Raw genomic sequence first — 20,866 nt, forward strand, 5'->3', positions numbered from 1 at the left:
AAATCGATTTTTAGGAATTCATATGAGAATCGATTTAGAATCAGAAAATCGATTTTTTCAACACAGGCCTAATTATTAACTAGGTTTATGTGACTTTTCTAACACTTATTCACCCTAAATCAGAAACCAGTCAACGCTGCAGTGGGCTGCTGGAAACATGTGGAAATGCTTTTAAAATATTATTCCAGATCTTATATGACTAATACTTTATGTTTCTTATTGTTAAAAACAAAACAAGAATAAAAAGTGTCCGTCCGGACTGCCGTGACCCGGATTCGAACCGGGGTTGCTGCGGCCACAACGCAGAGTACTAACCACTATACGATCACGGCGAGCTATCCGTCCGGGTGGCGGAGAGGGCCCCGGAAACCCGCTAGTATCCGCAGAAACCCGGACCTAAACCCGGGACTATCCTCACAGAACACGTCTATAAGTGTTTTAATCCGGCTCAAACTGGAACAAATACATTTATAACATTTATTACAGCCAAATCTAAGATATTAACCGTTTACCGCCTAAGGAGAGGAAACTAAAACACCACGGTGGGCTTTTTCAGCGATAATTCTGTAAATTCAGATGTAATTTCGAACTCTTAAGGCTAAATTATTCTTTATTCAAAACAATATTACATTATCGTTTCGTTTTATTGAATATAGCGTCTAATTTGTGTCATGATTTTAGAATATATTGATCCGTTTTCAGAATGTGGGCGTGTTCTCCGGCGGTTTAAACTGGATCCGGCTTCTGATTGGCTGCCCGGCTCACGGCGTCCGCAGCTCTTCGCTCATTGGCTACGACGCAGCAGCAGCCCTGCTGCCATTGGCTGATGAGAACACGTCACACATTTCAAACTACAGTCAGTGTTGTGTTGAGAGGAGCGTGTGCGACGCGAGTGTTGGGATTAAACCACGTTTTGTGCGGATTTTACAAGGATTTTTAAAGGTGAAACGCATTTATTTGATGTTTTTTTTAATATGAGGCTTAATTAAGCGACGTTAGAACGTGTGAGATGGCTGAAGTGGGACCGGCAGCGCAGCGGGGATTCCTGGACATCAGCCCGGGCAGGAGAGCCCTCAGCCCGGGCAGGAGGACCAGCATCAGTCCGGGGAAGGAGAACCAGGTCCCGGTTCTGAGTTTGTTACAGTTTTCCAAGCCTCCTTTTGTGACATTCGGGACGGTGAAGTTGGGCAGCTCCAGGTCTGCGGTGTTGCAGATCGATAACCCCACAGAGGAGGTGGAAGCGGAGGTTTCTGTCGACAAGATTAACTCCAGCAAAGGCTTCTCTGTGGATCAGCGCTCCTTCACCATCCAGGTGGGTTCTCCCTTCACACCTTTAAAACCTTTAAAAACACCTTCACCATCCAGGTGGGTTCTGCTTTATATGTTTATAACCAGTACTCGAGTTGTAAAAATAAATCAGGGGGGGTGGTGGATTTTATCATATGGGGACAGATAATTTGTGCTGATTACAAATAATATAATATATTACAAATAATAGCAGTGACCAAAACAGCTGCAGAAATACTGCAGGAATGACATAGCAGCAGTTAAATGCAGCCTTCTGTAAGCTTTAAATATCCACTGGACTTACATCAAATACATCAAAACACAACAATAAAAAACACTTTTCTGAACTTATCAATATGACTCTGTCCTTCACAGGATAAGTAACATGGATCACTGCAAAAACTCACAATCTTAACAAGAATATTGGTCTTATTTCTAGTTAAAATGTCTCATTTTAGTAAAAAAAATCTCATTACACTTAAAACAAGACTCATCACTGGAAAAAACAACAATTTTCACCTGTTTCAAGTAGATTTTCACTTGAAATAAGTAGAAAAATCTGCCAGTGGAACAAGATTTTTTTGCTTGTAATAAGAAGATAAATCTTGTCCCACTGGCAGATTTTTCTACTTATTTCAAGTGAAAATTTACTTGAAACAGGTGAAAATTGTCAAATAAGTTACTTTTCTGGTGTTATTTTTCTGGTGATGAATCTAAATGTTGAAATAGCAGTAAAACCACATTCATTGATGAAATGACATAAGGGATGGAAAGGAGGGGATGGAAGTTTTACAGGGGGGGATGATTTGGACCGTTTTTATTTCAGGGGGGATGATTTGGACCGTTTTTATTTCAGGGGGGATGATTTGGACCGTTTTTATTTCAGGGGGGATGATTTGGACCGTTTTTATTTCAGGGGGGGTGATTTGGACCGTTTTTATTTCAGGGGGGGATGATTTGGACCGTTTTTATTTCAGGGGGGATGATTTGGACCGTTTTTATTTCAGGGGGCGATGCCATCCCCCCTCATCCCCCCTCATCCCCCCTCTACTCCAGTACTGTGTATAACAAGAAAACAAATCCAGGTGGGCATTCCATCACATAAAGGAAAACAAAAAAACAATATCAAAACACATATTTCGAGATACATGTTCGAAAAGGAGTGGGAGGAAATATAGACTTATTTAATATTTTATTTATATTTTTATTTTATTTATTATTTAAATAATTGTTTAAAGTGCAATAACCTTCTCTCTCCAAATGCATCACTGGTATTTTTGTTTCTTTGCACATGTATATATATTATTCGTTTTTCAGGTTTAGTGCTTCTTTTGTACATTACTCATTTTTTATATTGCTCTTTTTAATTACTAAGCTATTTATTGGTTATTTTTATTAGGATATACTTTTTTATTCCTTTTCATACTTGCGTGTATATTTTGTATAAACCGTTGAGCGTGTGTGTGTGTGTGTGTGTGTGTGTGTGTGTGTGTGTGTGTGTGTGTGTGTGTGTGTGTGTGTGTGTGTGTGTGTGTGTGTGTGTGTGTGTGTGTGTGTGTGTGTGTGTGTGTGTGTGTGTGTGTGTGTGTGTGTGTGTGTGTTTCTGCACAAGTGAATTTCCCTTCTGGGGATCAATAAAGTTTATTCTATTCTCATAAAGAAAAAAACAACATCAAAACACATGTTTCAAGTTACGGTACATAAAAATTACTATAAATCTCTATATCGACATATTTATATATATATATATATATATATATATATATTATATATTACTATAAATCTCTATATCGATATAGATATATATAGATATATATATTAATATAGATGTATAAATACTTCCTGCTCTTCGTTTGCAGCTCTAATAAATATTAATATAGATGTATAAATACTTGCTGCTCTTCCTCTGCAGCTCTAATAAATATTAATATAGATGTATAAATACTTGCTGCTCTTCCTCCTCAGCTCTAATAAATATTAATATAGATGTATAAATACTTGCTGCTCTTCCTCCTCAGATCTAATAAATATTAATATAGATATGTAAATACTTGCTGCTCTTCCTCTGCAGCCCTAATAAATATTAATATAGATGTATAAATACTTGCTGCTCTTCCTCCTCAGATCTAATAAATATTAATATAGATATGTAAATACTTGCTGCTCTTCCTCTGCAGCCCTAATAAATATTAATATAGATGTATAAATACTTGCTGCTCTTCCTCTGCAGCTCTAATATTAATATAGATGTGTAAATACTTGCTGCTCTTCCTCTGCAGCCCTAATAAATATTAATATAGATGTATAAATACTTGCTGCTCTTCCTCTGCAGCCCTAATAAATATTAATATAGATGTATAAATACTTGCTGCTCTTCCTCTGCAGCTCTAATATTAATATAGATGTATAAATACTTGCTGCTCTTCCTCTGCAGCCCTAATATTAATATAGATGTGTAAATACTTGCTGCTCTTCCTCTGCAGCTCTAATATTAATATAGATGTGTAAATACTTGCTGCTCTTCCTCTGCAGCTCTAATAAATATTAATATAGATGTGTAAATACTTGCTGCTCTTCCTCTGCAGCCCCAGGGATCGTTCCTCCTGACGGTGACATGGACCCCGACGGAGGAGGGGAGGGCCCGCGAGCTGATCCTCTTCAGCGCCAACGGAGTCCTGAAGCACCAGGCCGTGGTCCTGGGGAGGGCCGAGGGCCCCCGCAGGAAGAAGGTAGGGGTCCTGGGGAGGGCCGAGGGCCCCCGCAGGAAGAAGGTAGGGGTCCTGGGGGGGGCCAGGGTCCTGGGGGGGGCCAGGGTCCTGGGGGGGGCGAGGGCCTGGGGAGGGCCGAGGGCCCCTGCAGGAAGAAGGTAGGGGTCCTGGGGAGGGCCGAGGGCCCCCGCAGGAAGAAGGTAGGGGTCCTGGGGAGGGCCGAGGGCCCCCGCAGGAAGAAGGTAGGGGTCCTGGGGAGGGCCGAGGGCCCCCGCAGGAAGAAGGTAGGGGTCCTGGGGGGGGCAGGGTCCTGGGGAGGGCCGAGGGCCCCCGCAGGAAGAAGGTAGGGGTCCTGGGGAGGGCCGAGGGCCCCCGCAGGAAGAAGGTAGGGGTCCTGGGGAGGGCCGAGGGCCCCCGCAGGAAGAAGGTAGGGGCCCCTCGGGGTTATTAATGTTCATGCACTTGAATCAGTCCAGCTGTTCAGAGTTTACATTTACAGACTAGCAGCAGAGAGGAAATATACAAATACACTTTCTTTGTACATTGTATGAAGTTTTGGCATTGAATAAATGCAGAACTACAGACGTTTTCCTTTTTACGGGTATTATTTCTTACAATATATGGAGTATGGTGATCGTTATCGTGGGCCACATATCGCCACAGTATTGAATCGTGAGTTACCGTATCGTCCCAGCGCTAGTTATTAGAGGAGCTCTGGTCAGATTCCCAGTGTCCTTTAAGGAGAGATGGAGGAGCTCTGCACCTGAGGAAGCCTGCTAGAGTGGATATGAAACCTCTAATGCCTGATTTAAGGTTCTGCGTTAAACCGACGCCGTCGCCGCGACGCCGTTGCCGCGACACCGTCGTGAACCTTCGGACTTCTCCATCACTCCATTTCTCCGCGGTGCACTAACCCCCCAGAGCTAATTGATACTTTGTTTAGCTTCCGGTTTTTCCGGTCACAGTGAATCAAAGAGATAAGGACGACTATTGTGTAAAAAACCAAAACAACCGCAAAAAAAAAAAATCCCACACACACGAAGAAAAGAGGCTGAAATTTCACGACTGCTTCACGAACCGGAACCGGAAATGCGTTGCTACCAAGAACCAATCACAGCCCTCTCGGCCTGCGTCGCCTCGACGCGTAGTTCCATGTTTTGGGAGGTGCTAGCAGGCTACGGAGAGACTCCCACGTAGCCTACGGCGTTGGTTCTGCGTTGGTTTAACGCGGAACCATAATTCAGCCTTAAGAGTCGATGGGCGCTCTAATAGGGCGTCACACGGGTGGCATGAGGGCAAAGAAGGAACTGAGGAAGTTAGTTACAGCCTTAAAGTGAGTCGCCATTATTTGCGTTTAGTTTTCCACAAGTTCCATTAAATATGCAGGAAACATTGAAATGGCATCTTAAAGTACTCTTGGCATTGACAGCTTTTTTAAGTGATTTTATTCAGGGTTCCTAGGGGGCTTGAAATCCTTGAAAGTGCTTGCATTTTAGTTTAAATGCTTGAAATTATTGAAGTTTGAAAGTGAAGTTTTTGTGATTATTTTTAATATTGACTGTCAGATTAGACGGCAAACCAAAACTTCACAGATCTCTCTTCGTCTCAGTGCGAGTGAGCCTGAATAATAATAATAACTAGACAATTTCCTCGCAGAAATTTCGAGAGTGCCACGGCGTGCTGCACATTTGTGTATATTTTGCAAGCAATAAAGGTGAAGGACTCAAAACTAAGTCTGACACCACACAGGATTCTCTATGTCAAACCATTCAAAAGTTATAGCAGAAAATAGGGACAACCAATCAGAAGAAGGGGCGGGGCTAATTTGCACCAATGAAGGTCAAGGACTCAATACCGAGTCCAATGACACCACCCATGACTCTCTATGTCAAACCATTCAAAAGTTATTGGACTGATATATCAACCAATAAGGGGCGGGGCTAATTTGTATATATAATATACAAATGTATATATTTATATATATATAGTATATATGTGTGTGTATGTATGTGTGTGTGTGTATGTATGTATATACAGTTAGGTCCATAAATATTTGGACACTGACACAATTTTCAGTATTCCAGCTCTGTACAACACCACAATGGATTTGAAATGAAACAATCAAGATGTGCTTCAAGTGCAGACTTTCAGCTTTAATTTGAAGGTATTTACATCCAAATCAGGTGAACGGTGTAGGAATTACATCACATTTTATATGTACCTTCCACTTTTTAAGGGACCAAAAGTAATTGGACAACTAACATAATCATAAATCAAATTGTCAATTTTTAATATTTTGTTGCAAATCCTTTGCAGTCGATGACAGCCTGAAGTCTGGAACCCATAGACATCACCAGACGCTGGGTTTCGTCCCTGGTGATGCTCTGCCAGGCCTCTGCTGCAGTTGTCTTCACTTCCTGCTTGTTCTTTGGGCATTTTCCCTTCAGTTTTGCCTTCAGCAAGTGAAATGCATGCTCAATCGGATTCAGGTCAGGTGATTGACTTGGCCATTGCAGAACATTTCACTTCTTTGCCTCTTTGGTTGCTTTCGCAGTATGCTTCGGGTCATTGTCCATCTGCATTGTGAAGCGCCGACCAATGAATTTTGAAGCATTTGGCTGAATATGAGCAGATAATATTGCCCGAAACACTTCAGAATTCATTCTGCTGCTTTTGTCAGCTGCCACATCATCAATAAATATAAGAGAAGACTTCACCAGAGGAAATACAGAGGAAATACAGATGGGTTACACAAGGTGTAAACCATTGGTGAGCCTCAAAAACAGGAAGGCCAGATTAAAGTTAGCTAAGAAAGGTCTAAAAGAGCCAATGCAGTTCTGGAACAACATCTTATGGACAGATGAGACAAAGATCAACTTGTACCACAATGATGGAAAGAGAAGAGTATGGAGAAGGGAAGGAACTGTTCACTTTAATCTGGCTTTCCTGTTTTTGAGGCTCACCAACGGTTTACCTTGTGTAACCCATCTGTATTTCCTCTGTATTTCCTCTGGTGAAGTCTTCTCTTATATTTATTGATGATGTGGCAGCTGACAAAAGCAGCAGGATGAATTCTGAAGTGTTTTGGGCAATATTATCTGCTCATATTCAGCCAAATGCTTCAAAATTCATTGGTCGGCGCTTCACAATGCAGATGGACAATGACCCGAAGCATACTGCGAAAGCAACCAAAGAGGCAAAGAAGTGAAATGTTCTGCAATGGCCAAGTCAATCACCTGACCTGAATCCGATTGAGCATGCATTTCACTTGCTGAAGGCAAAACTGAAGGGAAAATGCCCAAAGAACAAGCAGGAACTGAAGACGGCTGCAGCAGAGGCCTGGCAGAGCATCACCAGGGACCAAACCCAGCGTCTGGTGATGTCTATGGGTTCCAGACTTCAGGCTGTCATCGACTGCAAAGGATTTGCAACAAAATATTAAAAATTGACAATTTGATGTATGATTATGTTAGTTGTCCAATTACTTTTGGTCCCTTAAAAAGTGGAAGGTACATATAAAATGTGTTGTAATTCCTACACCGTTCACCTGATTTGGATGTAAATACCTTCAAATTAAAGCTGAAAGTCTGCACTTGAAGCACATCTTGATTGTTTCATTTCAAATCCATTGTGGTGTTGTACAGAGCTGGAATACTGAAAATTGTGTCAGTGTCCAAATATTTATGGACCTAACTGTATATATATATATATATATATATATATATACAGTGCCCAGCATAAATGAGTACACCCCCTTTGAAAAGTAACATTTTATACAATATCTCATTGAAAACAAACAACATTTCCAAGATGTGCACAGGTTACGTTTAATACAGCATCTGTTGAACTTTTGACTTAAAACAAAGGTTAATAATATAACTCAGATGCCATATTTTCCTTTTTTAGTCAAATTAGTGTGGTGCAAAAATGAGTACACCCCAAAAGAAAAACTACTAAATTTAGTACATTTAGTACTTTGTATGGCCTCCATTATTTTTGATGACAGCTTCAAGTCTCATGGGCATGGAATGCACAAGTTGGCGACATTTGGCAACATCAATCTTTTTTCCATTCTTCTACAATGACCTCTTTCAGAGATTGGATGTTGGATGGAGAGTGATGCTCAACCTGTCTCTTTAGAATTCCCCAAAGATGTTCAATTGGGTTCAGATCAGGTGACATACTTGGCCACGGAATCACTCTCACCATGTTCCTTTTCAGAAAGCCAGCAGTGGCTTTAGATGTGTGCTTAGGATCATTGTCGTGTTGGAAAAGGGCACGACGACCAAGGGCAAGAAGTGATGGAAGCATCTTAGTTTTCAGTATAGAGCAGTACATTTCTGAATTCATGATGCCATCAATGAAATGCAGCTCCCCAACACCAGCAGCACTCATGCAGCCCCTCAAGGACACTACCCCCTCCATGTTTCACTGTGGGCACCATGCACTTTTCTTTGTATTCCTCACCCTTGCGACGCCAGACAGTGTTGAAGCCATCGGTTCCAAAAAGATTGATTTTGGTCTCATCACTCCACAGTATAGAGTCCCAGTAGCGCTCACCTTTGTCGGCATGTGCCCTGGCAAACTCTAGACTTTTTGGAACCGATGGCTGTCGGCTGTCTGTACTGACTGGGTCATGTGACCAGTTCTGGGTCAGTAATCAGTCAACAGCTGAGCTCTGGTTGCTAGGGGCAACAAGAACCTCGAAATGAGGAAGGTTCCGGACTGGCTGTGAGAAAACCCCAGCTTTTGCCTTGTGACAAGTTCTTAAATAACTCCGATTTGTGAGAAAACCGTAGCTCCTAGCAGAAAAACAAAGACATCGTGAGAGAGACAGAACCCGGGAGATTCTGACAATCTTAATTTTATTCAGATATTCCTTAAAATGTGTTAGTAACGGCAGTTCGAAAACAAAGTGAGATTTTTTTGAAGAAAATGTTTGATTACATTGAAGTAAATGGAGACCGATGCAGGAATTGGTGCCGCTTTAGCATTCGCCGTTTAAATTTTGTGCATACCCCGCATGTCAAAGTCACATTATATGAATCCCAACACCTATATCTACATTTTGACCAAAAATTATTTGTCCAGCTTTTACGGTTCGGCCGTGAGCTCGAGTTACAAATAAAAATTGTCATTTTTTGAAGGTTTCTCTCACTCTAAAAAATTAGAACTTCACTCTAGATTTTGAAAAAAATGTGATTTCCAGTCCTCGCTTGAGGGCTCATATCTTGAAAAGTGTACATTTTAGGAAAAAACTGTTTCAGGTTTGGAGAGAGAAGAGAAGTTTTCCTCCGTTTTGAAGTTTGAATGACAGTTCTACGTGCAAGTATGAGAAAGATACGTGACTTAGAAAAAAGGTAAATTTGGAGTTTTTCCAACCTCCTTCCAGCCACAGTGTTACATTCTGCCCCATTCACTTACATGGGAAAATCTCCCCATTAGTTTGGAAATTTGGAAATGTCTTTGCACTTCGTGCAAAAACTATTTGTGCCATCGCTCTGAAAATCCACAGGACTGTAGTTAAATTCAGGACCGACAACTTTCTAAATCGGTTCAGAATGTTTCGAGTAACGGTGTGCGAGTGGTGAGGCCCCAAAGTTCTCGCAATGCGTTCCGGATGGCGCATAAAGCGCACGTTTTTGCACGTTGCGCAAAAACGTGCACACCAATCGCTAATAAAAGTCATAGCATACGATTCCCGCTTAACGCGCACGTTTCTACGTTTTTACTTTTCGCGTTTTCTCAAAGCTGCAGGACTAGTTACGCGCCGAAGTTTGTCCGGAAAATGAATAATAAACGCGCAGGATAACAATAGTGCCTCTGGCTGCTCCTCCATTGCTATTGCAGAGCTATGGAGGAGGCGTGCCCCTTGGCGCTAGCCGTGGCACTAATAATAATAATATATATGCCTGTAGAATGCCAAGTGGCTTACCTTTTTTGGATAACATTTTGTGTTCCCCTTTTAATTTCTAAACATTTTGCTATTATGAAACATAACTAGATGTTTACAGCACAATACAATGTACATAATTGTGATAAAAAGCGGAAAAAATAATTGCGTGTATATATATTCCTGTAGATATTTTACCCCAGCGATACGGTGCTTGAAGATTTTGAAAATGAACCTTGAAAGTGCTTGAATTTGTCCTTGAAACATGTGTAGGAACCTGTTTATTATGTGTTTCAGAAGAGCTTATGGGACGCCATCAAAGCCAAAAAAGGAGAGAAAACAACCGTCTCCAGCGCCAGGAAGAAGGAGCCCCCGCTGAAGCCGGCGGCCAATAAAACCTTTGCGGTTTCCCGGGCGGCTCAGTACCGGCGGGACCAGGCCCGGAGCCCGCTGGCGGCACTGGGGGCCGGGCCCAGGAACCGGGCCAGGCCAGGGCCTGCAGACCCCGGCCAGAACCGGAGGCCCCAGGAACCGAAGCAGAGGCCCCAGGAACCGGGCCCCCAGGCACCCCGGGCCCCCCAGGCCCAGAACTCCCCCCTGGTCCTGCTGGTCCCGGCTGCAGCCCTGCAGGACCCGGCAGAAAAACCGGAAGGTCTGCAGCTCCTGAACAGAACTCTGTCCCCCATCGGCACACCGGAGACCTTCAGGAGGCTCATGCCCCACATCCGGACCCCGGGCCTGGAACCCACCACCCCGGGCCTGGAACCCACCACCCCGGGCCTGGAACCCACCACCCCGGGCCTGGAACCCACCACCCCGGGCCTGGAACCCACCACCCCGGGTCTGACCATGAGAGACGCTCTGCTGCTCATCAACTCTGACCTGAGTCTCGTCAGAACCAGTCCGGGAGAACCGGGTCAGAGCTGCGGGTTTTCAGGTTCCCTGGAGTCCCGGACTGGACCCCAGCGGGACTCCGGGACGGGCCCCGGGCCGACGGGCCCCGGGCTGATGGCAGAGTCCAGCGGGCAGCGCCACACTTTCCTCCTCGGTAAAGAGATTGTTGATTTTTTTTTTTTTTTCTTGAAATTGTACTAATCTCGACATTTCGACTTTTTTCACAACATTTTTAAAATTTCCTCGTCATTTCAACTTTTTTCTCGACATTTTTACTTTTTTCTCGTAATTTTTACTTTTTTCTCAACATTTTTACTTTTTTCTCAACATTTTAACTTTTTTTCTCATAATTTTTACTTTTTTTCTCAACATCTCAACTTTTCATGACATTTCGACTTTTTTCTCGTCATTTTGACTTTTTTCTCCAGACATATTTGTTTTTTGGTCCAATACGGCTCTTTCAACCTTTTGTGTTGCCGACCGCTGGGCTAGAGTATGTAATGATTTATGATCCAGAATGTGTCTTATTTTCCCACAGTTCCTCCAGAGGATGAAGTCCCGGGGAAGAAGAAGAGCTTCACCTCCGCCACGGTGACTAAGAGCAAGGCGCCGGCGGCGCCGTTGAACCCGTCCAGCGGGCGGAAGGTGAAGAAGTCGCGGCGACGGCTGATGGAGAAAACGCTGGAGCTTTGTGAGGGGAGCAGCCCCGATTCTGGCCCGGCCACTCCAGACCTGCCGGTCATCGACGCTGGTGGACCTCAGGTTAGTTAGTTATTCTTTATTTCACTCAATTAGAAGCAATCAATAAGCAAGATAATAAACATTATTTTGACCGAAAAAGGTCTGGGCTTGAAGCATAACACTTATCTGGCCCACCTTTTAACATAATAATATGCAAAAAGAACAAATGAAGTATCATGAGGTTCAGAAAATTAGCGTTTGGAGTATTAGAGCCATGGAGGAGAAAAATATTTGAGAGGGGAAGATTTTTTTGTATTGTGCACTTCGAGAAAAAAGTCAAAATGTTGAGAAAATTGTTGAAATACAATTTCAAGAATGAAGTCGAATCGACATCTCGAATGTTTTCTCAACATTTCGACTTTTTTCTCCACATTTCAACTTTTTTTCTCGAAGTGCATAATGAAAAAAAACCATTGGTCCCTTGTGTTTGTTTTTACCGTCGTTGTCTCAAACGTTGCTGTTCCCCCTCAGGTCCCGGCCTTCACCTCCAGCCCCACGCCCAACCCCGTCATCTTCCCCGTCTCCCCCCCCTCTTCCTCCGTCTCCCCCCTATCGCCTCGTCTTCACATCGCCCCCCCACCAGGTTCTGTATCCCAGCAGCCCCAGGCGGCCCCCGCCCCCCCACCAGGTTCTGTATCCCAGCAGCCCCAGGCGGCCCCCGCCCCCCCACCAGGTTCTGTATCCCAGCAGCCCCAGACGGCCCCCGCCCCCCCGAGGAGGGAGGAGGGTTCGTTTCCCTTTCGTTCGGCCATGAAAAGCAAGAAGAGGAAGAGTGAGGAGTTTTTGAAGAGCGACAGTAAAGTGGAGGATTCTGGGAAACCTGAGGAGGTCAAGAGGAGCAGGGGGGGGGCAGGAGGACCGGAGAGGAGCAGGGGGGGGGCAGGAGGACCGGAGAGGAGCAGGGGGGGGGCAGGAAGGCCGGAGAGGAGCAGGGGGGGGGCAGGAAGGCCGGACCCCCCGAGGTTCCAGGAGAGTAAAGCCCCGAGAGCAGGTGAGTCGTCCAGCTTGACCTGCCTGGGAAGGATCCAGGGGAATTGTTTTGTTGTATTTTTATTAGTGCTTTTATTAGGGCGATTAAAGAAATTAATCTAATTAGTTACAGGATTTATAATTAATTAATCTAATTAATTGCATTTTAATCTCATATCTGCTAAAGGTCCCCAAACAAAGAATTAGAATTCTAGGACATTGCAACATTTTATTGGTGAAGTGTGTTTCATTAAAAAAATTCAAAAGAAAAAGCTCAAGCACATCAGCAAACCAATTAGGCCAGGTGCATTATTCAAAAATAGAATGCAAATACATTAAATAAATAAAATACGGACTGGTTAAAGTGAGTGAGCAAGTTTCAGAAAGTGTGTTTTGAATGTTTTGAATTTTGAATGTTGGAGTCTGTCTGTTTTATGTGTGGGGGGGGAGGGAGTTCCAGAGTCTGGGTGCCGAGCAACTGAAGGCTCGGGCACCCATGGAGCACCCATGGTGCTGAGGCTCGGGCACCCATGGAGCACCCATGGTGCTGAGGCTCGGGCACCCATGGAGCACCCATGGTGCTGAGGCTCGGGCACCCATGGAGCACCCATGGTGCTGAGGCTCGGGCACCCATGGAGCACCCATGGTGCTGAGGCCCGGGCACCCATGTGTTGGGTCCCTAAATCACAGGGACAAGGGTTTTGATACCGTCCGACTTCCGGCCTACTCAGGGTCTGGAAAGTTTTCTACTAGCTTTCACTGCGACTGGTGAACCCACATAGATCGTTCAGCAGCCTTTACTGCTGTTGGTGTCCTGATCTGGACAGCAAAGGGGCCGTCCTGACGGGGTGATTACCTTTCACCACTCAAATCAGGATCTGGTCACCCAGTTTCAGCAGTTCCTGCTTAGGAGAGAGAGAGAGAGAGAAACCATTGTCCCCACAAGAACTTTCAACATTTTTCCAGCAAACAATTTACTCATCCACATCGAGAGTGGATTTGCCTCTTCGGTTTTCTCTTGCCACGGTTCTCCCTCCCATAGAGGGAGTTGGAACGGGTGACCATGCACCACCCAAAGGGCGTGACGATTCTCACGTACATTTCGACTGATGGCCGGCATTCAGGTCATGGTTTTCCAGTTTCTTCCATGGTTTTCCTGAGCCTTAGCTTAACAGTGCCATTAGTTCATTCCACTAGGCCTGCTCCTACAAAATTTTTAAAAGGTATTTAGTCCTGGTGATGTACCATACCCTGCCTCCCTCCTGATGAGACATGGAACTCCCATGACTCAACTTAGCCACCAGGGGGAACAGATTTTCTGGGAGGTACTGGTTTGCTTCGCAGCATTGTTTTGCATGCCAACAGGGGTAGGGGTCTCGTTGTCATCATCCTCTTCTTCTTGACCTTTCCGTGGAAGGGTCAGGGCTGCCAGAGTCCTGACTTCTCCCCAGATAAGTGGTCCTCCCACTTCTTGACCTTTGCATCCTGGCAGGTCGGAGGTCTGACTTAATGATTCTCTAGGGCCGGTTATCTCTGTCCCTCCTATCCCTCAGACCCCTCAGACACCCATGGTGCCGAGGCTCGGGCACCCATGGGGCACCCATGGTGCCGAGGCGTGAAGTGGGAATGATGAGAAGTCCATGGAGGGGAAGTGTGAGGAATAGTAGCAGTGGGTTTGGAGGAGATATACATCCGTGTGTCATCGGCGTAGCGGTGGAAATGGACCCCATGGTGAGGGAGTATTGAGCCCAGGGGTGGGAGGGAGAAGAGAAGCAGACCCAACACTGACCTCTGGGGGACGCCCAGTGTGACACCCGTGCACCCAGATCTGTGGTTCTTTAATGGTACGAAGTGTTGGCGGTCAGTGAGGTATGATGAGAACCAGAAGATGATCAGGACTGTGTCCTCCAGGCTCGGCTCGATCGGTGACGTCCTCTTCCTCCCTGAAGACCAGGAGGTCTGCAGCTCCCACGCCGGGTCAACGGCCGAGCCCCAGAGCTGCGGCGCGAGGTATTAGCGGTGTTTATGTCTGCTGATCTCAGAGCTGGTCCATGTGATGCTCGTTTACTTCACTAACCCCCTCCATCCGCAGGTTCCTCGTCGGTCCGGGCGTCGGGGTGCCGGCGGGTGAAGATCACCAAAGTGGTGGCGGTGGCTCAGTCCAAGCTGACCTTCGTCAGGCCGGCGCAGACAGGTACCTGATGCTACGATGCTAGAAAGCTGTTCCCGCGCTGATCAGCTCCAGATTAGACTATTGTATCGCTGTTGGCGTCTCCAAGTCCTCTAGTAACCGCCTTCAATAGGGCTTGGTCGTCTTCACGTCATCACTTGGCGGAGCCGCCATGTTGGAAGCTGCCTTAGCTGCTCTATGACATTTATGTATATGACAGTAAAGTATAACAGCTGAATAATAGTTTATATACACGAATCCGGCGACCGGTTTGTGTGTGCCGCCATCTTGCGGCGGCGCCATCGCTGCGGTGGCAGGTGTCAATCAATCATGATGCTGTTATTGTAACCTGACGCTCTACAGCATCATTATAGCTGGATTGATGATGTTAGACAGTGGCCTTCCATAAATAATGAAGGTATCTTAAATTAATGCTGATGTTAATTTATAAATAATGATTTGTTTGAGCGATATCCAAGAATATTTTATTAATCGCCTGGCGTCCGATCACCAAAAAAAACGCAATTACAGGTCTCCCAATCTTCAGATAAAACTAGTTTGTTGAGGAAAAGATATTAAGGAAAAGGAAAAAAATTATCTCACGAGGAAAAAGAAATATTGCTCACGCCTCGGAGCCTCTTCAGCATAATATAGCGGTAAAAAAAAAGAAAAGAGAAGTAAGAGTAATAAAAAAGATGTACTGTATGTTGTTATATTATACTAATTTATTGAAACACATGGCGAGTCAAACATTTACCAAAGCAGCTGCCAAACACTCCTAAACAAGGTAGCCGGAGACGTGGGTTCTGCAGAACTGCAGCAGTAAATCCTCATCGGAGCTCTACTCTTTGATAGGGATTTCATATGGATCCAGACCGTTAATAATCATTATTTTCTCCAGATACCGCTTCCTTGTTTAAGGTTCCCGCTAAATTCCAGTTCCTTTCCAGCAGTTTAACATCTTTTTTTTGCGTTCCGTCTGTTCACTTGGTGAAACAGGAAAGTAGTTTTGAAAGTCCGTCCCGTCTTCATTCACTATCAAAACAAATGCAGCGACGGGACAGGAGTTTTCCGATGATACAAATACATTAAGAGAGCCTGGCAGGGAGAGGACATATATAATGTCCGCTCCCTATAATCTATTATATGTAATATAATAGATCCATGGGAGCGCAGGAGCGCAGCCGCCACCGCAGCAATGGCGGCCGCTCCACTTCCGGATTCGTGTATAGCTTAACTACACTTTTGTAACGCCTAGTAAAAAAGCACACGTGTGCATGCTGCTGCAAACAAAGCACTAACTGTTGCTAGAATGGAGCTCAGCTTTGACCGGATAACCGTGTTCCCACTGTTTGCTTTATGATCTGAAGCTCCTGCACTCATCCATTTGTGAATGAATGAATTAATGAATGAGACTCCAACAACTTGTATCAACGGAACTGCTCCGAAGTGTAAGGCGCTCACGCCGCAGATAAGCTAGTCAAAGACGTCAGTTGTGCAGAACTGCGGCAGTAAGTCCTCGTCGGAGCTCTACTCTTTAACAGGGATTTCATATGGATCCAAACCGTTAATAATCATTATTTTCTCCATATACCGCTTCCTTGTTTAAGGTATCCCGGTAAATTCCAGTTCCTTTCCGGCATTTTAACATCTTTTTTTGCGTTCCGTCTGTTCACTTGGTGCTACTACACTGCTGTTTGTTTACAATCACGAGGCTGCCAACATGGCCGCCGTGTCCCACAATGCAACTTGGTGACCAAGCCCTATTTACTCCATGGGCTTCCTGTCCTTTTTAGAATTGATTTTAAACTTGTAATGTTTGTATTTATCAGAGCTTTTAAGGGTGCGTGGCCGGGCGCTGAGATCCTCAAACTTACCACTATCTCTGACCTTAAAACCTTTATATTTAGAACGGCTTTTAACACCCAGTAGTGTGGTGACACTTTTTACTCTTTTTCTTTTATTCTGTTTATTTTTTCCTCTGTATTATGATTGTATGTTGTATTTCTGTATGTTTTATTCTGTAAAACACCTAGAGGTGGCTGTAAAGGGCTGTGTATGAATAAAAGTACGTTTACATTTCCACGGCGTTGTGAAGTGTTGACGGCGTTTCCACGGCGACCGCTAACACGTGCCGTTATCTCCCAGCTTTACCCAGACACCCCACGCCGTTCGCTGCCAAGAACATGTTCTACGACGAGCGGTGGATGGAGAAGCAGGAGCGCGGCTTCACGCGCTGGCTCAACTACGTCCTCACGCCCGACGACTTCAAGGTCAACACGGAGGTCGCCAAAGGTAGCGGACATGAACCCTGCTGCTGCTCAAGCATCCATTCATCATTCATCCATTCATATCAAGAATTATGAAGATTCAGAATCATTATCAAGCTTTGCTTTTGCATAACTTCAGAAACAAACCCTTAACGTTTCATGTAGGTTAGTTAGTTAGTTAGTTAGTTAGTTAGTTAGTTAGTTAGTTAGTTAGTTAGTTAGTTACGGCTGCTGCTGCAGAGCTGTCAGTCGCTCTGCTAACTGGATCTGATGGGCAAGAGGAGACATTTCAACTTTATTCACAAAATTGTATTTCAAATTTGTTCTCGAAATTTTTACTTTATTCGACTTTTTCTCAAAGTGCATAATAAAAAAAAATCTTCCCCTCTCAAATATTTGTTCTCCTGCCTGGCCCTGATACTCTTCCGTAGTAAACAGAGGCCGTATGAAATTAATTTTTTCCGTTATTAGTTATACATTTTTTCAATTTATTTATTTTTTTTCCCGTTTTTTAATTTTTGACAATTTTGTTTTTAGCATTTTATGCAAATGTAACCCCAAGACAGTATATAAAGTAATGACATATAGACAATTTATGCAATTATAACTGGAAACTTGAATGTTTTCATACCTTTTAAATATATAATATATTAATTTAAATAAATATCCAAAGCCAAAAACATGGCAGCAGCTATACTCGTGTCCAACAAAACATTCCTTTTTTGGGCATAAACAAAAAAATACCAAAAGTTGTAATGATGAAAAAAAAAAAATCGATCTTTAGACATACGAATGGATTTTTAGGAATTAATATGAGAATCAAGGATGTTTTAAATCTGGTCACCTGGAGACTTTAGAACCGGAGGTCTAACCTGCTGGTCTCGTCTCCTGCAGTCAGCGCCGTGTCCGTTGCCATGGGCAACGACGAGGCCTTCAGCGTCCCCAAGGCCCCCACCAAGGAGGAGATGTCCTTCAGCACCTACACGGCCCGGCGGAAGCTGAACCGGCTCCGGCGCGGCGCCTGCCAGCTCTTCTCCTCCGACGCCATGGCCACGGCCATCCAGCGGCTGGAGCTGGAGGTGGAGGCTCGACGGCTGCTGGTGCGGACGGACCGGCACCTCTGGAAGGACATCGGTAACGGAGGGCGGAATCCGGATCGGGTCCTGCGGGACCCAACGCAAATCTGGCGGGAGTGGGCGGCTAAAAAAAACCCACTGTGGGATGGGGATGTAGCCCAGCGCTGCAACTAACCACTATTTTAACTGGTTGTGGTCCTGCAGGTGAGCGGAAGAAGGTCCTGGGCTGGCTGGTGTCCTACAACCCGCTGTGGCTGCGGATCGGCCTCGAGGTTTGTAGCGTCTCCTCTTAATTAGGGCCCGAGCACTGACAGTGTTAGGGCCCTATTGTATCTGTAGAGTTTTTATCTTTCTTCTGACGAAAGGAGGGTCTTTTTTCCCCTAAACGTGCCCCAAAAGTCACCAAATTTTGCCCCAGGCCTGGTGATAAATGTGATATTTAATGGTTTACATTAATGGGCGTGGCCTAACGGCTCAACAGCGCCCCCTAGAAAACTTTGTGCCTCAAGCCCCACAATACGGTTTGACGTACATGCACGAAAATCGGTACACACCTGTATCATGTCACAACTTAAAGAAAAGTCTCTTGGCGCCATGGCCCAAACCCAACAGGAAGTCGGCCATTTTGAACATTTTGAATGAATCGTGTAATTTTGGCGCAATTTATGCCATTCCTTTGACAGTTAATACGGCCCGAACCGTAACGTGCACCCAGATGTGTTATACATCAAAATGTGCGTCTCCATCCTGCGACGATGCGCATTACTTTTCTCTTTCAAAAGCGTTACCCTGGCGACGCTAGATGCCAAAAAGCGCACCCCCTCTTCATCTGATTGGTCCATATGTGATAGTTCCTACTTTTCTGCCATAACTTTTGAACGGATTGTGATAAAGACATGTGGGTGGAGTCATCGGACTCTGTTTTGAGAAAATTGCACGCGCGAGGGCCCGTTCATCGCTGCTTGCAGCTTTAATTCTGATTTGTTTTTGTCTGTGAGCCTCGTTGTTTCCTCACCGTTGTTCTCTGCCGACCGTCAGACGATCTTCGGGGAGCTGATCTCCCTGGAGAGCAACAGCGACGCCGTCGGCCTGGCCGTGTTCATCCTGCAGCGGCTGCTCTGGAACCCCGACATCGCCGCCCAGTTCAGGCACCCCAGAGTCCCCAACCTCTACAGAGACGGTAATATTACAGTTACTGCCCAGTTCAGACTCCCCAGAGTCCCCAACCTCTACAGAGACGGTAATATTACAGTTATACTGCCCAGTTCAGACTCCCCAGAGTCTCCAACCTCTACAGAGACTGTAATATTACAGTTACTGCCCAGTTCAGACTCCCCAGAGTCTCCAACCTCTACAGAGACGGTAATATTACAGTTACTGCCCAGTTCAGACTCCCCAGAGTCCCCAACCTCTACAGAGACGGTAATATTACAGTTACTGCCCAGTTCAGACTCCCCAGAGTCCCCAACCTCTACAGAGACGGTAATATTACAGTTATACTGCCCAGTTCAGACTCCCCAGAGTCTCCAACCTCTACAGAGACGGTAATATTACATACTGCCCAGTTCAGACTCCCCAGAGTCTCCAACCTCTACAGAGACGGTAATATTACAGTTACTGCCCAGTTCAGACTCCCCAGAGTCCCCAACCTCTACAGAGACGGTAATATTACAGTTATACTGCCCAGTTCAGACTCCCCAGAGTCTCCAACCTCTACAGAGACGGTAATATTACAGTTACTGCCCAGTTCAGACTCCCCAGAGTCTCCAACCTCTACAGAGACGGTAATATTACAGTTATACTGCCCAGTTCAGACTCCCCAGAGTCCCCAACCTCTACAGAGACGGTAATATTACAGTTACTGCCCAGTTCAGACTCCCCAGAGTCTCCAACCTCTACAGAGACGGTAATATTACAGTTACTGCCCAGTTCAGACTCCCCAGAGTCCCCAACCTCTACAGAGACGGTAATATTACAGTTACTGCCCAGTTCAGACTCCCCAGAGTCCCCAACCTCTACAGAGACGGTAATATTACAGTTACTGCCCAGTTCAGACTCCCCAGAGTCCCCAACCTCTACAGAGACGGTAATATTACAGTTATACTGCCCAGTTCAGACTCCCCAGAGTCCCCAACCTCTACAGAGACGGAAATATTACAGTTACTGCCCAGTTCAGACTCCCCAGAGTCTCCAACCTCTACAGAGACGGTAATATTACAGTTATACTGCCCAGTTCAGACTCCCCAGAGTCTCCAACCTCTACAGAGACGGTAATATTACAGTTACTGCCCAGTTCAGACTCCCCAGAGTCTCCAACCTCTACAGAGACGGTAATATTACAGTTACTGCCCAGTTCAGACTCCCCAGAGTCTCCAACCTCTACAGAGACGGTAATATTACAGTTACTGCCCAGTTCAGACTCCCCAGAGTCTCCAACCTCTACAGGGACGGTAATATTACAGTTACTGCCCAGTTCAGACTCCCCAGAGTCTCCAACCTCTACAGAGACGGTAATATTACAGTTACTGCCCAGTTCAGACTCCCCAGAGTCCCCAACCTCTACAGAGACGGTAATATTACAGTTACTGCCCAGTTCAGACTCCCCAGAGTCCCCAACCTCTACAGAGACGGTAATATTACAGTTACTGCCCAGTTCAGACTCCCCAGAGTCCCCAACCTCTACAGAGACGGTAATATTACAGTTATACTGCCCAGTTCAGACTCCCCAGAGTCTCCAACCTCTACAGAGACGGTAATATTACAGTTACTGCCCAGTTCAGACTCCCCAGAGTCTCCAACTTCTACAGAGACGGTAATATTACAGTTACTGCCCAGTTCAGACTCCCCAGAGTCTCCAA

The 20,866-nt window shown here is 45.2% G+C and overlaps 1 protein-coding gene and 1 non-coding gene across 2 annotated transcripts in view; one reads left to right on the forward strand and one right to left on the reverse strand.

The window, feature by feature from the left end:
- Positions 1-260: 260 nt before the first annotated feature.
- trnah-gug (transfer RNA histidin (anticodon GUG)) lies at positions 261-332 on the reverse strand. The gene has a single exon. It is a non-coding gene; the product is annotated as a tRNA-His (tRNA).
- Positions 333-871: 539 nt separating this feature from the next.
- Positions 872-20,866, forward strand: part of aspm (assembly factor for spindle microtubules) — a 55,430-nt gene continuing 35,435 nt past the window's right edge. The window contains exons 1-11 of the mRNA XM_061739040.1: positions 872-1,312; positions 3,873-4,016; positions 10,186-10,936; positions 11,321-11,544; positions 11,995-12,514; positions 14,404-14,502; positions 14,585-14,686; positions 16,811-16,957; positions 17,827-18,066; positions 18,213-18,280; positions 19,047-19,188. Of these exons, the coding sequence (XP_061595024.1) occupies positions 1,010-1,312; positions 3,873-4,016; positions 10,186-10,936; positions 11,321-11,544; positions 11,995-12,514; positions 14,404-14,502; positions 14,585-14,686; positions 16,811-16,957; positions 17,827-18,066; positions 18,213-18,280; positions 19,047-19,188 (2,740 nt within the window). The 5' untranslated portion in view covers positions 872-1,009. The remainder of the gene's footprint in view (positions 1,313-3,872; positions 4,017-10,185; positions 10,937-11,320; positions 11,545-11,994; positions 12,515-14,403; positions 14,503-14,584; positions 14,687-16,810; positions 16,958-17,826; positions 18,067-18,212; positions 18,281-19,046; positions 19,189-20,866) is intronic.

This window comes from Cololabis saira, chromosome 13, assembly GCF_033807715.1.
Source record: "Cololabis saira isolate AMF1-May2022 chromosome 13, fColSai1.1, whole genome shotgun sequence".
Lineage (NCBI taxonomy): Eukaryota > Metazoa > Chordata > Actinopteri > Beloniformes > Belonidae > Cololabis > Cololabis saira.